General features: G+C 42.7%; 1 protein-coding gene across 1 annotated transcript in view; it reads left to right on the forward strand.

The window, feature by feature from the left end:
* The window catches only part of IGSF11 (immunoglobulin superfamily member 11), a 159,636-nt gene that overhangs the window by 117,121 nt on the left and 21,622 nt on the right, over positions 1–20,893 (forward strand). Inside the window, exons 2-3 of the mRNA XM_075542947.1 lie at positions 14,223–14,422; positions 16,084–16,291. Of these exons, the coding sequence (XP_075399062.1) occupies positions 14,223–14,422; positions 16,084–16,291 (408 nt within the window). The remainder of the gene's footprint in view (positions 1–14,222; positions 14,423–16,083; positions 16,292–20,893) is intronic.

Consider the following 20,893-nt stretch of genomic DNA (forward strand, 5'->3'; position numbering starts at 1 on the left):
AAATGCACGTGTACACACACACACACACACACACACACACACGAGTGCGTCCGAAAGGCCATAGAAAAATTCTATTTCTTTGGATCCCACTTTCCCGTTAACGTTTTGAAGCCCCCTTATAAGTGTGTAAATGTGTGTGTGTGTGTGTGTATGGATAAGGAGCCCTGATGGCATAGTGGTTTTGCATTGGCTGCTAACTGCAAGGTCAGCAGTTCAAAACCACTGGCCACTTTTTGGGAGAAAGGAGGCTTTCTACTCCCATGCAGAGTCCCAGTCTTGGAAACCTGCAGGCACAGCTGTACCTTGTCCTATAGGGTTGTTTTTAGTAAAAAAAAAAAATCAACTCAATGGCAGTGAGTTTTTTTCCATGTATGAATGTGTGTGTGTTCTATAGACTTGTGCTTGTTTCTTTCATTTAGCATAATGCCTTTGATATTCATCCATGCTGAGTTTTTTCCCCTTTTTCTTACCCCATTCTATGGCTGTGCCGTGATTGTTTTATTCATTCACAAATTTATGGACATTAAAGCTATTTCTAAATTTTGGCTGTCACGAATAAAGATCCTATGAACATTCATCGATAAGTATTTTTGTAGACATATGTTTCTACTTCTCTTGGGTAAATACTTAGGATTGAAATGGTTAGAACATATGGTTGTGTATATTTAACTTGTAAAAAATTGCCAAAATGTTTTCCAAATGTCTGCATCATTCAACCTTCCCTCCAAAAGTGTTTGAGAGCCTTGCTTTAAATTCTCACCAACACTTGGTGTTGCGTGTCATTTTAAAGAGTAGGTTTTCTACTCTCATAAACAAACAAACCAAAAAGGTATACCATCTCAGAATTCTTCCTTGTCCTTTAAGGTCACTGTGAGTCAGAATCGACTCCATGGCAGTGAGTTTGTCGGAGTGCAAGTAGTCCTTGATTTTACATTGGAGTTCTGTTCTAAGCCAGTTCTATTATAAGTTAAGTACTTTTTTTTTTGGCAAGTGTTCTTTCTTTCTCTTTTTATTATCATTTTCTGTTTTTGAAGTTGTAAGCATTGCATATAAAAATAGAAATATGGATCTCTTTCAGTCAGTTGGTCAAGTAGTTGTCATAGACAAGTGAGTGCTTCCAGTGCTTCATCAGCTTATTGAAACAGATTAATTGGTGTTCCCACAATTCCTGGAGGTTAATTTTGGTTAATGCTACCGGTGCAGCTCAGATTTCTTCTCTCAGTACCATTGGCCCTTGCTTGTGTGCTACCTCTTGAAATGGTTGACTGTTGACTGTTCTTTTTGATACAGTGATTCTTAGGTACTTGTTCCTTCTTTTGGTGATTCTTGCATCTTTCAATATTTTGCCCAAAGAATATTTTAATATTGCAACACGCGACTTGAATTTTTTTCTTGAGTTCAATCAGTTCAAGATATGTTGAGAGTATTCTTGATTTTTGGTTTTCTAACTGTAGGTCTTAGGACATTTCATTATAATATTTGACTTTGTCTTCTAGAGATGCCCTTTGAAATGATCTGTTCCACTCTTTGAATTTTCAATTTCCTCCATTTACCTTAGACACTTTACATTTAAGAGGAAATTTCTTCATTTTCTTGCCTGTTCAATGACCCTTTTCTTTATATTCATGAATGATTCTCTTGATGTCCTCATACATACAGCTCATCAGGTCTACTGTCATTAGTGTGTAATGCAGGAAATCTGATCTTGAGATGTGGGTTAAACTCAAGGTCATATCTTGACGCTTGAACTTGTCTTACTAACATTATAGTCTGTGCTGCTTTGAGGAGGCATCTCTTCCTCAGACATATTTTGGTTGCCTTCCGACCTAAGAGACTCATCTTCTGGCACTATCTCTGACAATATTCAGCTGTTTATTAGGTTTTCAATAAGTGACAAGGTTTTCATTCCATCCATAGGACTTTCAATGGCTAATTCCTCTGAAATAGACTAGCTCCTCCTTCTTAGCCTGCACTTAGGCTGAAAGCTTCACTGAAATCTATTCATTTTGGGTGACCTGGCTGGTCCTTGAAATACCATTGACATAGTTTCCAGCATCACTGCAATACACAAACATCACAGCACTTCAAACTGACAAGTAGAAGAGATGATTTCATAGTCTAGATCATATAATACAGACTAAACAAAATATGTGTATAAGGCTTCTATGACCTGTTTGGGGGAATTTTGTGGGTAGAATCCTTGTAACTTTTTCAGAGATTCTCTTCTATTCCACATTATAGACTAGTCATCTTCTGCTCATATCCAGATATAAAATCAGGAGAGGGTAATACTAATGGGGGATAAAAGTTCTCACAAATTGTTAGGAGATAAGGTACTGCCATTGAGCTGATTCTGACTCATAACGACTTTATAGGCCAAAACATAATGACCCCTTCCCCCCACCCCACCCCCCCCAAAAGGGTTTAATTTTAAGGTAACTTGACCTCCTACACTAACAATAAAATATTCAGGTCTTGTGTATTAAGGCGTAAAACAGCCCCTCTGGGTTTTTGAGACTAAGTCATTATAGCAGTAGAGAGCCTCATCTTTGTCCCATGGAGCAGCTGGGTGGTTTCAAACTGCTGACTGGGTAGTTAACAGCCCAACACGTTACCTGCTGTGCCAATGCCATGTAACTATCATACATGCCCCAGCATGACGGAATCAAATAGACATAACCCATTCCTCATACAATTAGACGCCAAAGACAGGTCCTTGGGTAAAATTAGCATCATGTAAAAGCGGAAGAATTTTTTTCTTCTATTTTCAGATCATTCATTTGTCTATTATTTCATTATCAAACATGGTCATGGAAATAATAGCAGCTACTGTTTCGTCGTGTGCTCATCACAGTGATAAGTTCACTGATGGAATGTCCCTCTCTGGACGAGGCAAAGCTGGATAAAGATGGGCTGTGTGACTTTGGGTCAAACGACTTTACGGTCCTTCTGTGCTGACCCAGAGCGCCCCCCTGGAGCTGCCTTCAGGGTGCCACGCTCCCCTCTGAAAGGCCGGCAGTCACAATCCTTAGAGCCTCCTCTTGTCTGCTGGGCCTGGGCAGTTCCCGAGAGTCAGGCTTTCTGTGAGGGCCCTAAGACCCTCACCAAACACCCAGCCTCGCCCAGGTGGAAGCTTCAGGCTCAGTTCAGTTCACTTTGAGATGTCCCTAACCTTGCACACCTTCCATCCAAGCCCGCATTTCCTTGCTTCTTTTTCCCTTGCCACCGGACACCAGGTTTGAGCTACAGGGCCTCAGACCACAGGGACCCCTGCTGGCTTGATGCCGCCTGTGTGTCTGCCCAGAGGTCAAGGAGGCGGCCGGCCCCTTACAGCAAGCTGGACACAGTGCTCTGAAGGCAGAAGAGAGCAGAGGGCATTTCTCTCGTGCCTGTTGCCTTGTTTATGTGCTGAATGATCCTCTGGGGTGTTTTTCACGCTTGTCCTGAGTGTGAAATGTCAGAAAATGAGATAGGTGAGCAGTCGGGTATCTGTATACCTTTTGAAATCTTTGAGAAGCAGCTGAGAGGAAGACTAGTGTAGATAGTGGTTCTGTGTAAGACCTTGGACCTCCCTTTCTATCTCTGTGTCATTTGTGACCCTGAACTTTGGAACTGTGCCTGAGGAGATGATTAAGACCCGTAGGTCCTCTAGCTTGCGGTTGCCCTTGGATGGTCCCTAGGAGATGTTTGTGGCTGAAGACAAGAGTTATTGAGAAGGTTCAGAAGTAATATTTAAAGGGGATCCATACGGCCATGGAAACACGCTATCAAAATATGGTGGGTGATGGACTATGTATTAGGGTTTAGGTCTTTAACCAGAAAATAAAGTATTTTATGGTAACATAACCGTGTACATTAACAATAAAATACTCATATGCTGCATAATATGACATAAAGTGAACTCAAGAGACTTGTCAGTGCTCAGTAAGGATGATGGTTAGTGTGCAACAAATAGCACCATCTGCACTGATGTTAACCAGATGGCCGGATTATAATTTAATATCAATTAATACAAGAATTAGTCTTATTTTAGTTCACAGGGTGATTTTAAAAGATACAGTAGTGAACAAGATAGCTTACTTAATCAAATTTTAAAACTTTAGGGGAAAGTGTGTTGTGTTACGGATCATGCCCGGATGAGCATTGTGCTCGTCCACTTGTGTGCGTGCTCCCATAGTTTCCGTCAGAGAGAGGGGATTGTGTATAGTGCTGAGTTTTAACCTTATGATGGCCCTATGAGACTTTGAACAGGTTAAACTGATGTCATCGTGAAAGCATGTCAAAGACTGTTGCTCCTGGGGTTCCAGGTCATATGTGCACACGTCTGTTCCAAAGGAAACACGCTGAAACATGTCTCTGTGGTCCGTGTCTGACTGCAGACAACTTCTCTGAGTAGTACACCAGTCATAGTCACGTTAGGATGTCTTTTAAGGAATTGGCCAGATCAAAACAGGGACTTCATGAGCCAGTTCAATGCAAGACAGAGAGGTCAGCTTAGAAGGTTATGACAACTGTTTGGGGGACTTAAAAGGTAGTCTTCATACATTTGTCCCAAGGACACAGAACGATTGCAAGAGCATATTATGAAGAAGCTTTATTTTTTTGTTGTTTTCTTTTTTATATGAAAAACTGTGCTGATGAGTAAAGGGCATGTGAAATTTTACCAAGGAGTTTTTTTTTTCAATGACAATAATGCACTAGCTCATCCTGTGAACACGGAAATGATGAACTGGGATAATTTTACTGGGAAATCTCACCTCAGCCTTCTAATGGCCATGATAGTGCAGACTGATTTCTGTTTCTCCAAACTCTACGAACATTTGAAAGGAACACGGGTTGAGACCCTTTAGCATGTCAGAATGGCTGTTGTGATATGGTGTCAGTCAGTGAGCACAGAGTTTTGGGAGGGAGGATTACAAACATGGAAACATCACCTTCAGAAGTGTGTAGCCCTAAGATGGAAGATGGGTTGAGAAACAAGAGCTTCATATGTTGCTATTTTTGCTTACAGTTTTTTAATGATTGTATAGCAGTATTTTTGGCTTAGCCTCATTGGTTTCACCTGCATGAAAGAGCGCTTACGCCGGTAAACATTTTGCAACTGCTAGTGCTAAAATTATGCCCAGAATAAAGACACAGGTCTCCCAAAGTGACATAGGACTCTTGATGCTTTGCTTGTTCAGATAATGAAACATGAGCACCTGCTTCACAGACATCACAGAAGCACCCTGGAATTTAGAATCTCAGCGAGGTCTCCTGACCAGTCAGTCCCCCATTCTGATGGTCTGACTTCAGCTCTCACTTTGATGGGTTTGCATGCCCGTCCGTGTCAACCAGTGCTTGGATTCCTATACAAAATAATTTGCCTCTTCGCTTCGCTTGACTGTGCAGTGGGTTGGCTTTAAGAATTCCCTGATGCCAGTTCTTTCTCTCCAACAAGGGCCTCTTGGGCTGATAAAATGTGAATTTATTTCTGCTTCAAACCTTGGGAAGCAGTGTTCCAAACAAATGGCATAGACACGTATTATTTATCATTTACGTTCCTCAGAGGAAATACAGGCATGCTATTTTTTTTCTTGTTTTAATCTTTTAATTACGGGCTCATACAACTCTTATCACAATCCATACATACATCAGTTGTGTAAAGAGCATTTGTACACTCGTTGCCCTCATCATTCTCAAAACATTTGCTCAACACTTAAGCCCCTGGCATCAGCTCCTCATTTTACCCCCTCCCTCCAGTCATGTGATTTTTATGACTTTTTAACTTAATTGCTAAGAGCCATTCAGGATTCATGAATTACTTTAATTTTTCTTGGGTGTACTAAGACAAGATCCAAGTCTACAAAAATCTCCCAATTCAGCTCTTAAAGTATGCATTTAACATGTTAATATTGAAAATGGGAATATAGTTTGAATTAATTTTTAACCTAATATTTAGCAATACAGTTTAAAATCTTACATAGAATTTTGAACATGGAAATACACCATTAAAGGACTTAGGGTTTTAGTTGTTTTGTTGTGTTTTTTTTAGATAGGACAAAACCAAACATCTGCACATTATCCCCTCTTTCTGGAAGATCCCCAGTGTAACTGGTTTGGTAAACAGGAGTGTAAGGTTTCTTTCTTCGGAACTAGATTTCAGCCTCAGTCCTTGGCTCCGCGTGAGAAAGATTTCATGCCGAAGCTGGGCTCGTGATCCAAGTGAATTTAATGAAAGTTCAAAGAAGCATCAGGTTTTACGCAGCACCGATAGGGTTCCTTTGACCATGTGGCCTGGCAGAGACTGCTCCGGGACACACAAGGATCTCTCCCCTCCCACGAAGACGACCAGACCACCCAAGCAAGACCCTCTCCCTCTCTGTTCCTGCCTTCTTAAGGGTTCCTGGGGGAGGCGTGGTGAACGACCCCAGGTCGATCCCATTGGCTGAATTGCAGTCACCTGGCCCAGGTGGGCTGCTCCAGGTCTAATGCCCATCTCCACCCACTGGCGGGAAAATCCAGCTTTGTCTTCTGCTGGCTCTCCTGGGCATGCGTAAATGGACTTCCCAATTCCCTAGGCTAAGCTACCTAACAGGAGTCCTTAGACATACTCACAAAACCACTCTTGTCTTCCATGTTCCTTTGCATTTATTTAGGATAGAGACTTCAGCAAGCTCCACAGCTATTCTCATCACTCCAAGTTTAAAACAAGAAAAAATGATATACAAAAAAGATCTATAGCTCCATGAATGCCCACGACAACATCCTCTAGGAGTGCAGAGGTCCGCCTTCAGCCTCTTTCCACCAAGGCTACAATTCGACAGCTCCCTTGGACAGAATCTAACAGGATACCATATTCGTTCTTACATGTCTTCATTGCTATTCTTTGTCTTTCACCCAGACGGAACTACCAGCCCCCTGGGGGGATGCTGGAGTTATCAGGGGGAGGGGGATGCAATTAAAGCAGATGTCTACGCTTTATCCAAAATTAATTTAAACATTTAAATTAAGTTATTTTAATTGCCAGGGGACACTGGGTAATTTTTCCCCCCTGGAAAGAGCAGTAGGCTGAATAAATTTGGGGAATCCATGGTTCCGAATGGAAATTCTGAAAGAGGATGAGATTCAGTAGAGAGATAGTTTGGAAATACGAACCAGAAGCCCTTTGACGAATACAATACTGACACTTAACAGTGATGGATAAGAAGGATGAGACTTCAAAAGAGACTGATAAGTGTCCGGAGAGATAGGAAGAAAAGCAGAACTGAATCCTATCAACTTTAGGATAAGAGAAAAGTGTGTCAAGAAGGAGGGGGTGGCTATCTCAGAAGATGTAATTGAAAATCCAGAAGAGGTCTCTGAGACCTAGAGAGAACTGATTTTAAGAGTGACAGTAGATGAAAGTGCGAGTGAAGGGAGAGTCTGCATGGACGGAGTGAGTACAGACTTGGTCTCCAGAACTAGATTGTTGGTAGATGGTGTCGCCGCATCCCTTACACCTAGTCCCTGTGGACAACAGAAGGAAACACTGCCGGATCCTGCATCACCCTCACAATTGGTGTTGGAGCCCATTGTTGGGTCTACGGTGGTGATCCATCTGGTTGGGGGTCGATCTCTCTCACTCTGTCTTTCTGCTTTATCCAGCATGATGTTTGTTCTTCTGGCAGCTCATGGTAGACTCAATATGCTTCCCCAACCCCTAAGTCAAATCCACCATTTCCGTAGCTGAAGCTGAAGACAGAACAATTTTAAGCCCAGAAGCAGGAATTTGAAAGAATTTTTATTCGATGGCTTTGCATTTTTTGAGGTCATCATAAAAGGCCATTGAAGTTTTCAATGTTGTGATTATATAATATAGTTTAATGACAGTAATAGCAAATGCCTATGGAGTGACTTCACATTGTTGAGTTATATGTAGTAAAGTGTGTATTCTCCAAAGAGAAACTGTGTGTGTTTGAATCCAGCACCTACTGCCTTTTAGCTAGATGATCCTGAGGCGGCTTCTTCTTCGTTTTGGACATCCATGTTATCTGCAAAACGAGGCTGGTGGCTCCAGGTACCTCGTAGGATTGAAGGAGTTAATATATGCAGAGTATTTCATGTGGGCTTGGAATATGATGACATCGCGTGAACGTTAGACATAAATCAAAGTAACGGTAGCATTTACCATTGGCATGCAGTACCGCCCTCATGAAACCTTTTCAGTGGTACTATTTCATCCTGCTTTGCACTTGATCTTACCCCAAAGGCAGAAAAGCGAGAGCTCTACTTTAGGGATGGACCAAGCAAAGAGATTTCATGACTTGTTTGGGGCCACACAGCCAAGTCAAGGAAAGGGCAAGGTTTCAGACATGATCTGTTTGATTGCACTCAGACACTTTTACAAGTCCCCAAGGCAGTTGATCTGGAATGTTGCTTCTGCCGCTACCTCAGGTCTTCAGGATTCACCTTTCACAGAAATGCGACGTAGACAAAGTCGGTCTTTCGTCGCTTCTCCCGCCCCAGAAGCTGCTCTAGGGCAGCACCCCGGCTTTTTTGCCCCCAGCACATGCATTGTGTTGTGCATCTCCGCTTCTAGTTAGACGCTGCTACTTTTTCAGGAGCCCTGCTGGCCAAGGGGTGATGATGAGTCGGGCCGCGAAACGCAAGGTCAGCAGTTCCCGCTTTGCCCCTCCACAGGAGGAAGATGCGGACTGAAGACGTGACAGTCCCGGAGACTCACGGGGCAGTTGTGCCCGTCCGTCAGGGGCACTGTGAGTTAGCCGCGACTTGATGACAATGCGGTTGGTTTTTGGTTGTCTTCTTTAACGCCTCTCCCCATCGGTGTCTTTCGACCTCATTTACCTTGTACGTTTTTCTTTGTTTTGTTTTTAGAATTTGTATCAAAGATGGTGAATAACTCGTGAATGGATATAAAAGCTCATACATTGTCCTGCATGGTTGAAGGGTGGGAAGTGGGGTGGGGGGGTTGGCAAGGGATAATCTCTCCCACGTCTTTCTCAGAAAGTTGTCTCAAGACTGACTTCATGGAGGTTTTGTTGCCAGTTTGGCATCTACCTCTTCTTAGAAACATCTCGCGGTAAGAAATACACTCATTTGCCCCACTCTTGCACTGAGAGGTAGCATTTTCCCTATTCTTTGCAAACTGCATGATGAAATAACCTTTTTTACCCCTCTCTCTAATGCCCGAGTTTCTTTCCACTTTCCTTTTTATCTCAGAGACTTTTCCTAATGCTATTTAAGTTAGACACTGTCCTGGATGTTTTAAAGATTTCCATCACCAAATTTCTTGCATTCTATCACCAAATTTCTTGCATTCTATCACCAAACCAAATTCACCGCCAATGAGTCACTACCAACTCGTAGCCACCCTATACAGTGCAGAACATAACTGCCCCTGGGGATCCCTGAGACTGCAAATCTCTATGGGAGTGGAAAGCCTCACCTTTCTCCCCCCAAAGGCTGATTATTTCGATCACAGATGCCTTATATTATGAAACATTTATCCTGCACATTTAATGCCTAAGACAATATGTGAAGAGCATGAAGCTCTAAAGAAGGAAGGTGCTATGTAAGTTTATTTTCTAAATTAATCGCAATCAGTACAGTGTGGTACTGTGTTACTTGGTGGGAGGAGAAATGAGATAATCTCACTTCAAAATAAACTGTGAGATACTGCCACGAGCTCAATGTATTTTTCATGGTTTAGAATAGCTTCTTCATAGGGTCTCCTGGTCTCTGTCAGCCTCATGCTTTACCCATACTGCTTCATTGTCCCAAAGGGGTAGGCGTTCTTTTCAGAAGAGATGACCGTTGATTTTTATTTCCCAGAGGTTGGCTCTGGGTGAGCCACCACTGTTCGTTCTCTCTCTCTCTCTCTCTCTCTCTCTCTCTCTCTCTCTCTCTCTCTCTCTCTCTCTCTCTCTCTCTCTCTCTCTCTCCTCTCTCTCCTCTCTCTCCTCTCTCTCCTCTCTCTCCTCTCTCTCCTCTCTCTCCTCTTTCCTCTCTCTCTCATTTAAAAAAATTTTAATAGCTTTATTCAGCTGTCATTTATATTCCCCACAATACACCCATTGAAAGCATATAATTCAGTGATTTTTGATACATCTCTGGAGTGTGACAGCCATCACAGTAATCCAGTTTCAGAAGTGTTTCTTTATTCTGAAGAGTTCCCCCGCCCCCCATGAGTCTTTTTGTTGTAGCAGCCCCACACCCCTCTCATAGACCCTAGGCAATTGCCACTGATCTGCTCTCCATTTGGATCAACTCGCCTTTTCTGGACGGCTCAGGTAGTGCTGCCATACCCCGTGTCGTCTGCACATGGCTTCTTTCTTCTGCTGAAAACCCCAAGCCAAACCAGTTGTCTCGGAGTCGATCTTATCTCCTGACCACTCCCTGTGTGGCAGAGTGGGACTGTGCTCCTCAGACCTTCCAATCAGCCGTTTCTTCAGAGAGCCCGCTGGGTAGACGCGAACGGTCACACGTTTGGTTCGTCATCAAGTGCTTATGCCAGCCAGCGGCTCCTGTCTTTCACAGGGCCAAATGTGTTTGAGAGGTCGATCTGCGTTGGACCGCCGCAGGAGCGTGTTGCTCTCTTTACTTTTAAATGCATTCGAGTATACGGATATACCACATTTTTATTCATCCATCAACTATAGACAGCTGTATTAGTTTTAGTTGGAGCGTTATGAAAATAATGCTGCTAAGAACATTTACATGCAAGTCTTTCGGTGATCATAGATTTTCATTATACTTGGGTAGATTGGGAGGCATATAATAGCTGGATTGTGTCATAAGTTTTTTTTTAAAAAAAACTATTTTCCAAAGTAGCTGTACCATTTTACAGTCTCATCAGCAATGCATGAGGATACTGGTTTCTCCAGAGCCTCACCAGCACTTTGATGTTATCTCAGCTGTAGCCACCCAGTGGATGCAAACTGAGGTTTTCATATGGATTTCCCTAATGAATAATGATGCTGAACATCCTTCCAAATGATTATTTGGCATTTGTATGTATTCTGTGGTGAAATTTTTGTCCTAACTAATCTCGTACAACTTTTAAGGTGAATTGACTACTGAGTAGTAATATATATATGCACACATACATACATACATACATACATACATACATACATATTGGTATCTATATGATAAAAGGACTTATGTATGTGTATGCATACATTTATATGTATATAAGATAAATGATTTTCAAATACAAGTATGCATTACTTATTGTTCATTCGGGGCAATGTCTGATTGTGTGTGCACTCAAGGTCCCACCAGTGTTTATTTTTTTTAATTTAAGGAAAGGCAGCTTTTGTTTATTGTGTTTCCCTAAGTTTTAAAAGTCGCAAAGCCCCAGAGTAAGTGAGCCCAGCATTTCCTCCTTCACCTCTACTTTCCTACCACCTGTCCAGCAGCTATGTAGCCTTTCACTTCCAGCATCAGACAATGCCCGCCCAGCTCTCCCTTTCCTGCTAAAGCTGCCACCAAGGTGCCTGCAGCCCCCTGGCTCCAGGTGGTTGTGGCTAACTGCCATTTGCTCTGCTCTCTGGTTCCTGAGAGCCCCTGAGGCACCTTTCGGTGCCCCCCCCCCCACGGGTTCCCCTTGCAGTCTGGATGTAGGCAAAGTTGCAGTCCAGTTGCCAGCGCAGCCCCCAGCCAGCCTAGCCGCATACCCAGCAAGCCTGGTGTCCGGTATCAAGTGAGCCCAGCTCTCAGGCTTTGTCTGCAGGCACCCCGAAGGCTTTAGTATAATAGGCTTTACAGGGATTTAACTATGGATTGCACAGGGACTACCTATATATAATGTGATGTTCACATAATGTTCAAATCCCTTAATGTCCTATTTCACAAAATGTGTTGTGGACATTAAGTGACACATGACCTATATTGCCTCTCAATGTATGTCTTGACTTTTTGCTTTCTTTTTGAAGTCTTTTGAAACATAAATGTTGCTTCGTTTTGTTTTTAATTTTAATGAGTCCATCTTACTCAGATTGTTTTCTTTTATGAATCATGATTTCGATGACATATCTAAGACCTCTTTAACCCAGAAAAAGTTTCTCTTATGTTTGCTTCTAGAGATTTTATCACTTGGGAGGGGGGAGGAAGCATTAGAACTGATTGTGATGATGTATGTTCAACTTAAAAAAAAAGCAAATTAACTATAGAAGTGTATGATATGTGAATATTATATCAAGAAAGCTACTGAAAAACAAATCAAATTTGACCAATGGTTACCATGTGGGAAGGCAGAAGAGTTTTTGCTTAGGGGGCATTGAATTTATGTTAATGGCGGCAGAATAATTTGGAAAAGGATATCCATAATGGTTGTACAACACAGAGTATAATCATTGACCCAGGGCTATACACGTAGAAGTTGTTGAATTGGAGAACAAATCATAGAAGCCCTTATTTAACAAAGATAACAAAAAATGACGCCATTGTTTCCCAACACCCTCCTCTTCTAGGACTTCAAACTTCTGACGAGTGTTCGTTGTTATCTAATCCTTCCCCAAAGAGTTCTGCTCTTTTTGATTTATACCAGGTGGAAATATTAGCTTTCGTCTCCTCCAGGGATTCAGATTGTGTTCTTTTAAGTGTCGTTTGAGTTTGGGAAACAGCAATAAAAATGTCTAAAGGGACACTATCAGGGATGTAGGGTATATGGATTAAATTTCCCAGAAATGAGCAGGTCCATGGTTGTGATGAAAAAAAAAATTAGGGAGCATATTTTTCCCAGCCCTTACTTAGCATTGGAGTTTTTAATTTTATTAAAACATCTTTCTAATAAGTCCCCGTGATCATGCTGTCTTTGAGAAAAATCCATCAAGATTACCTGTTTGGAATTCCCCCAAGCAGTTACCTTAACCTTCTGAGTTCATCTATCTTTTTTGAATGTAATTGGCTCAGAAGATCCCGTTTTTATTGGACTAAATTTTTAAAGGCACCCTAAGGAAAATAAGACAGGTGTATTACTTGGAAGGCTGCTCACGTGTTTAAACAGGTTTTGTTTAAAATAAGCCTGGTAGCGTAGTGGTTACACATTGGGCTGTGATCCACAAGACCCACAGTTCGAAACCACCAGCCACTCAGAGGGAGAATGACAGGGCCTTCTACTCCCGTAAAGAGTTCAGTCTTGGAAAGTCAAAGGATCAATGCTATGAGTTGGCACTGACTCGATGGCAGTGAGCTTGGTTTATATATATCTGAACTAGAATGCTTTCTTACTTCAATTTTTCAGTTGCCTCATATACATGCAACAGCTAGACATTAATAAGAAAACCCAAAGAATGTAATGCGTTTGAATTATGGTGTTGGTAAAGAATATTGACTATTCCATGCATTCCTAAAAGAATAAACAAATGTGTGTTTGGAACACAGCCAGAATGCCCCTTAGGAGCCAGGATGGTGAAGGACTATTCCCTGGAGAGGAAAAGGGTCAACAAAAAAGAGGCAGCTTCTGTAAGAGATGGATTGGCCCAGCAGCTGCAAGCAACAATGGGCTCAATCAGAGTTTGTTAGGTTGGGTTCCCTAAAGAAGCAAACCCTGTGACTGCCTGTCTGTGTTTGTGTTCAGAAAGACATTTATATTGTGAAATGGCTGTAGAAGTAGTTAAATCCAATCTGATTCAAGTCAGCCTTCTCCTGATTCATGAAAGCCTACGAACAGAAATCAAGGTGGCAGAGTACAAGTGACAGGGGCACAGGCTGGCAGATACGCAACAAATTCCCGTCATTTGTCTGCTGAAGGCTCCTGGGATCAGCGGTGACACAACAGGAGATGGAGGAACCAGGTGCAAGCTCCAGCTCCAGTGGCTGGTGAGGGACCAAAGAGGATTAGACACTGCTCGTTCTCTGTCTTATACAAACGCCACACCCCCAAGGAGGTGTCATCAGTTGATAGGCTGGGCTCTACCGCTGCCCTTTCCAAGAGCATCTAGTTGACACAATCATCCTTAGCCATTACACGTCAACGTGACTAGGCAGATGGTGCAGGATTAGGCCATGTTTCCTTGTGTTGAGACATAGGGTTAGGATGAGTCAGAATCGACCCAGTGACATCTAAAAACAATCTGTTTCCAGGAAATAAAAAGATGAAAACACTTTCATAATTTTCATTTCAGAGACTGGTCAGTTATTTATTAAGACTGCCCTGTGAGTCTTTTCACATTACCAATCATGTAAAGGGTAAACCTTTTTCTTTTTTCTTGAAGCGTTTTGAGCACTCATGTAAGGGCGAACACATCACCTTCTCATTCTTTCTCTTGTAGGCGTTGCAGCTTCCTTGGAAGTCTCAGAAAGCCCTGGGAGTGTCCAAGTCGCTCGGGGTCAGACGGCAGTGTTGCCCTGTACTTTCACTACCAGCGCTGCCCTCATTAACCTCAATGTCATCTGGATGGTCATTCCACTCTCCAATGCGAACCAACCTGAACAGGTACTTCTGTTCCTTGGAAAATGCATCTTCCCCGGGCTTTTTATAGAAGAGACATCGGGTAGCATCCTGAGTACCTGGTCGCTTGCTCAGAGCAGGCGGCAGTTGCACTGTGGCTGTGCTGTTTTATGTCAGTCGCTCAGCATGAATACACTGTCAGAATAGGCAGGCCTTTTTCTAAAAGGCGTTATTTTTTTTAAGCAGCAAATGTTAAAAGGGATCCTATGGAGATTTGGGAGTAGGATCCTGGAATTTTATTAAAAAGATATGACTGAGACAGGAAATAGCGAGAATGAAAACAGGTCAGTAAGGGCATGGTACTAATACAGGTGGGTAAAGGAGGACCTTTTTCTTTGGAAGTGATAATAGTAAGGAAATAGCATTTAATAGCAATAACATCGAATAAGAATAATCTTAGTTATTTGGGTTACTTCAGAGGTATTTAACAATTAACTTGGCCGGACACATTATCTAGCCTCAGAGTTTCAAGTCATATAAGTCAGTGGAGCTCACAAGAAAGAGTGCACGTGCAAATGGACGCTACATCCCAAGACGCAGTGAAAGACCATATGCTTCTTAGGTTCGCCTTGGAAAATAACGCTCAGAAACCCAGTGACTTATGGTCTCATCTGCGTCACTCTCTAAAGTATGATTCATTTCTTAATGAAACTTTTTCTGTTTCTATAAGCTCATTAGAACTCAAAGCATTTGATAATCTATAGTCCCTGGTATAAAATCCACATACTCCTTTGTGTACTTAATGGACACTTCTTTTGTTCCAACACATCATGGAGTATTTGTTATTTAGATGGAAATTTCAGCATCATTTTGTTCAACCTCCTCATTGCAGGAGTTAGGGATACAGGCAAAAAGGTAAAAAAGTGACTTGACCCCACTTCCCTAAGCCATTACAACCCACTGCCACTGAGTTGGTCCTGACGTACTGCCACCCTACCCGGGGACCCCGAGGCCAAGGCCCCGAGTCTTTGGGGGCGAGTAGCTAGCTGTATCTTTCTCTCGTGAAGGGGCTGGTGGGCTTAAACTGCTGAGCTACGGTAGCAGTCCTATGCTGACTGACAGTGCCGCCAGCGCCTCTTGAGCGTTTACACTGGAGGGCGTAAGCAGGACCTGGGCCCACAGCACGCGCCCTCACGGCCTTTTGCTGCATCATCTTGAGTCCTTTCCCATCGCCCGAGAGTAGTTTGCTGTGATATGACTCGTATAAATTAACCTTACAAAGCCGTGGGTTTCTATCTCTCTTTTTTGGGGGGGAGGGGACATTTGCTTTTCACGGACTCCATGATCATCATCTAGCATTTTGTGACCTAGCAGGCATGAGAATGGCAGTGCAGATTGCTAAGAAACTTTTCGTTTTAGAATTGATTTGGGGGACTTGTAAAAATATTCGTAGGCTGATGTACTAAAGATAGTTGTACCCCGAGGGGTTACACAGAGAACGTGTATTCTGGTTTGTATGTGAGAACGTAGAACCCTGGGATAGTTGAGATAGAAGTGCTATTAGTACAGAGAAAGGCAGGTGGTAGCCCTATGGGTAGGAATTACATTGTCAACGCTTGGGATAGTCGACTGTGTGCTAGAGAGTTAGCAGTCTGTGACTAGGAGCAGATACAGTGACCGATGGCGTATTTTGCTTTCTCTTGCAGGTCATCCTCTACCAGGGTGGACAGATGTTTGATGGAGCCCCCCGGTTCCATGGTAGGGTAGGATTTATAGGCACCATGCCAGCCACGAATGTCTCCATCTTCATTAATAACACTCAGCTGTCAGACACAGGCACCTACCAGTGTTTGGTGAACAACCTGCCCGACCGAGGGGGCAGGAACATTGGGGTCACTGGTCTCACAGTGTTAGGTGAGTGACTGGCAGTGTTCCAGCACCTGAGCTTTCTAATGGACCTCCTCTCTCAAGCATGTTCACTCTGCTCTTCCTTCTACACTCCCGTCCCCCGGTGCCCGCTTCTCTTCTCTACATCCTGTCTCCACTCTGCTTCTACACGACTGTCACACTCAGTGCTCCCCACCGTTTTCGCTATAGGCAGCTCCATAAAGCTTACTTCTTAAGTGATATTTTTTTTTTCTGGAGATGGAAAAGGTGGAGTACAATATCACCAAAATTAGCCTATCGTGCATCTTAAGTTTTTATAGGGCAGAACTTAGTAAAGAGAGGAAATTAGGTCAATTATTATATATTAAAAGAACCAACTAGATGTTGCAGCACGTGGGAGAACAATGCTACCATCTGGTGTGTCCATGTGACACTGAGGAGCGGTCCTCGGACACTTCCATTCACTTCTGTTCGGTCAAACATTCATTTGCTCATTCATTTTTGAAGGAATGAATGAATGAATGAATGCATTTATTGAAAAGTTATTAGCATCAAAAACGTAACATCACTGTACTTAAGCCCGACTCCCCACATTCCTCAGAGGGAACCGGAGAGGCCATGAACTTCATGCACATTTCTTAACAGTGCTGTTTTACTATAAATTATCACCTTCTTCCTTTAGTGTTATTTTTTAAAACAGTTTTAATTTTCCATGTCATTGAGACCTGATTTGACCTAAATATTGTAAAAAGTCCACTATCTTACTGTCAATTAGTAGATGTACTCGGACCTCAGTTAACACGTCCCGTCATAAAGCGGAAGTTGTTATATAAAGTTTGTTTTTAAAAGTACTGAGGTGCCTTATTAAAGGAAATCTTAGCCAGAGACTAGCTCATAGGATGAGTAATTACTAGCCCCTTAAATATCTTCTTTTTAAAAAAATGTCCTCTTCCAATCTACTGTTATAAATGAATTTTAAAACTTTAAACTCCAAGTAAATTTTTAAACTTAAAAATATTCCAATACTTTTAAAAATTAATTAATTAATTGGGGGGGGGGCTTGTACAACTTGTATCACAAACCATGCATACATCCATTGTGTTAAGCACATTTGTATATTTGTTGCCATCATCATTCTCAAAATACTTGCTTTCTGCTTGAGCCCTTGATATCAGCTCCTCACCTTTTTCCCTCCCCCTTTCCTCATGAACCTTTGATAATTTATAACTTGTTATTATGTTTTCATATCTTACACTGTCCAACATCTCCCTAAACCCAAGTTATTTGTGGATCCTTTTAACTAGTTCCCCCTCTCTACCTCACCTTCCCTCCACCCTCCAGGTATCGCCACTCTTGGCACTTGTCCTGAAGGGATCATCTGTCCTGGATTCCCTGTGTTTCCAGTTCCTATCTGTACCAGTGCACATCCTCTGGTCTAGCCCGGTTTGTAAGGTAGAATTGGAATCATGATAGTGGGGTGGGAGGAAGCATTTAGGAACTAGAGGAAAATTGTATGTTTCATCGTTGCTACACTGCACCCTGACTGGCTCATCTCCCGGCTACCCTTCTGTAAGGTGTCCAGTTGCCTACAGATGGGTCTTGGGTCCCCAGTATGCATTCTCCCTCATTCACAATGATTCATTTTTTGTTCTTTGATGCCTGATACCTGATCGTTTTGACACCTGGTGATCACACAGGCTGGAGTGCTTCTTCCATGTGGGCTTTGTTGCTTCTCAGCTAGATGGCCACTTGTTTATCTTCAAGCCTTTAAGACCCCAGGCGCTATATCTTTTAATAGCCAGGCACCATCAGCTTGCTTCACCACTTTTGCTTATGCACCCATTTGTCTTCAGTGATTATATCGGGAAGGTGAGGAAACAATGGTATGATTTTTTTGTTCTTTGATTCCTGATAACTGATCCCTTTGGCACCTCATGATCGCACAGGCTGGTGTGCTTCTTCCATGTGGGCTTTGTTGCTTCTGAGCTAGATGGCCACTTGTTTACCTTCAAGTCTTTAAGATACTAGATGCTATATCTTTTGATAGCCATGCTCACCAGCTTTCTTCACCATATTTGCTTATGCACCCGCTTTGTCTTCAGTGATCATTTTGGGGAAGTGAGCATCATAGAATGCAGTTTAATAGAACAAAGTGTTCCTGTATTGAGGGAGTACTTGAGTGGAGGTCCAGTGTCCATCTGCTACCTTAATACCAAACCTATAAATAAATGCACATAGAGCTATTTCCCCATCCTCATATAAATATATTTACATATGTACATGCCTTTATTTAGACCTCTATAAATGCCCTTTTCCTCCTAGTTTTTCCCTCTCATTTCCTTTTACTTTCCTCTTGTCCCACTATCATACTCAGCCTTCATTTGGGTTTCAGCAATTCCTCTTGATTACATTACCCTTGATCACACCCTACCAGGCCCCTACGCCCTCCTCACCACCGATTTGGGTCACTTGTTGTTCCCTTATCCCAGGGTTTGTTAACACCACTTCCTTTCCCCACATATTCCCTTCTCCCATGTCCCCCCAGAAGCATTGGTTCTGTTGTTTTCTCATCCAGATTGTTCATCCATCCTATCTTACTTAGACCTGTGGAGACAATAACATGCACAAAAAGAAGACAGAGCAAAACCAAGCAACAAAATAAAAGAAAACAACAACAAGCCAATGACAAAAGAACAACAAAGAAAAGCTTGTAGTTAGTTAAAGGCCTGTTTATTGGCCTTTAGGAGTGTTTTCTGGTCGAGTCTGATGGGGTGCCAAGCCCTGTCCCCAAAGTCTATTTTTGGTATCCTCTGGGGACTTTGTTGCCCTGTTCCCCTTGCTGTTCTGTTCCATGCCCTTAGTGTTTTGCCTTGGTATGGTGGGATCAGATCTGGAAGAATTCCCACACTGTGTCTCCACTGTTGTCCCCTGTAGGGCTATGGGTCAATGAGGGATGTCGTGTCTCATAGTGGGGCTGGCCATATGGTCTTCTCTCTGAATTGGCTGCGCTGAGTGGGAATATCATCAAGACTTGGTGGGCCAGGACATGCTCCACTCTCTCTTCCTCCCACTTCATTTGCTCCCATGTTCTCAGATGAGACATGTTGCTCTCCCTGAGCTCTACCTTTAGTACTGTCCTCTGAAATAAATTCTTCTGGGGTGAGGGGACAGGTGTCCATGTAGTTGGGATTGGGGCCAGCCCCTTAGATCTCTCTACTGCTTCCCTACTCCGTGCCGATATGTTGCAACTACATCTTGGAGCACTGGGTTTAAGTCTGGGCCTTCTTTCCCTGTAGAGATATAGACAATAACCCTTGGGTGGGTTAGTGGCCTGTTCCCATGATACCCATTTCTTTTTTTTTTTTCCTTTTCTCCCCTCCTTTTTAGTTGGCTACCGTTTGTATCCCTGGATTTGGTCTGGTCCGTGCCATACTACTTGAACCTCACCCCAGGAATGTTTGTATATAGTAGCTTTTCCCCTATGCCCCATTTGCATATTTTCAAAGCTTACCTCAGACAACTCATGTTGTACTTGGCGTACTTCACTTAACATAATTTCCTCCAGTTCTTCTCATGCAGCAATGTGCTTCATACATTCCTCACTGCTTTTTAGCCATGTGTAATAACCCACTGTATGTATGTACCACAGTTTTTTAATATGTTCATCAGCTGATGGACATTTGAGTTGTTTCCATCTCCTTGCAATTGTGAACTGTGCTGAGATGAACATTGGAGCACAGATGTCTGGCCGTGGTTTGTTTCTTCCCTCTTCTGGGTATCTGCCCAGTAGGGGGATTGCTGGGTTGTATGGTAGCTCGATTTCCATCTGTTTTAGATATCACAAGATCAATTTCCATAGTGGCTGTACATAATTACAGGTCCACCAGCAGTGGATGAGAGTTCCTATCTCACCACAGGCCCTCCAACACTTGTTGCCTTCTGACTTTTTGAATTGGGTTATCTTTGAGGGTGTTAGGTGGTACCTCATTATTGTTTTAGTTTGCATTTCTCTTATGGCTAAAGATCGGGAACATTTTCTCTTATGTTTATTGGCCATTCGGATTTCAGACTCTGTGAAACTTCTGTTCAGGTCCTTTGCCCACCTCCTCAGTGGGCAGTTTTTCTCTTATTGTAAGCTTGCAAAGTATTGTAGATTTTAGTAATAAGGCCTTTGTCTGAGTGTCATTGCTAAAGATGGTTTCCCAGTCGGTGGGCTCTCATTACTCTCTTGGTGGATTCTTTCGATGCACACAGGCGACTTATGTTCAGTATATCCCACTTGTCTATTTGTGCCTCCTCTGTGTTTGTGTCCTTCCCTATTTCGTTTTTTTCCCCAGACATTTTATTAGGGGCTCATACAACTCATCACAATCCATACATACATCAATTGTGTAAAGCACATCTGTACATTCATTACCCTCATCATTTTCAAAGAATTTGCTCTACACTTAAGCCCTTGGCATCAGGTCCTCATTTTTCCCCTTCCTCCCCACTGCCCCCTCCCTCATGAGCCCTTGATAATTTATAAATTATTATTTTGTCACAGCTTGCCCTATCCAACATCTCCCTTCACCCCCTTTTCTGTTGTACATCCCCCAGGGAAGAGGTCACATGTAGATCCTTGTAATC

This window comes from Tenrec ecaudatus, chromosome 2 (genome assembly GCF_050624435.1).
Source record: "Tenrec ecaudatus isolate mTenEca1 chromosome 2, mTenEca1.hap1, whole genome shotgun sequence".
Lineage (NCBI taxonomy): Eukaryota > Metazoa > Chordata > Mammalia > Afrosoricida > Tenrecidae > Tenrec > Tenrec ecaudatus.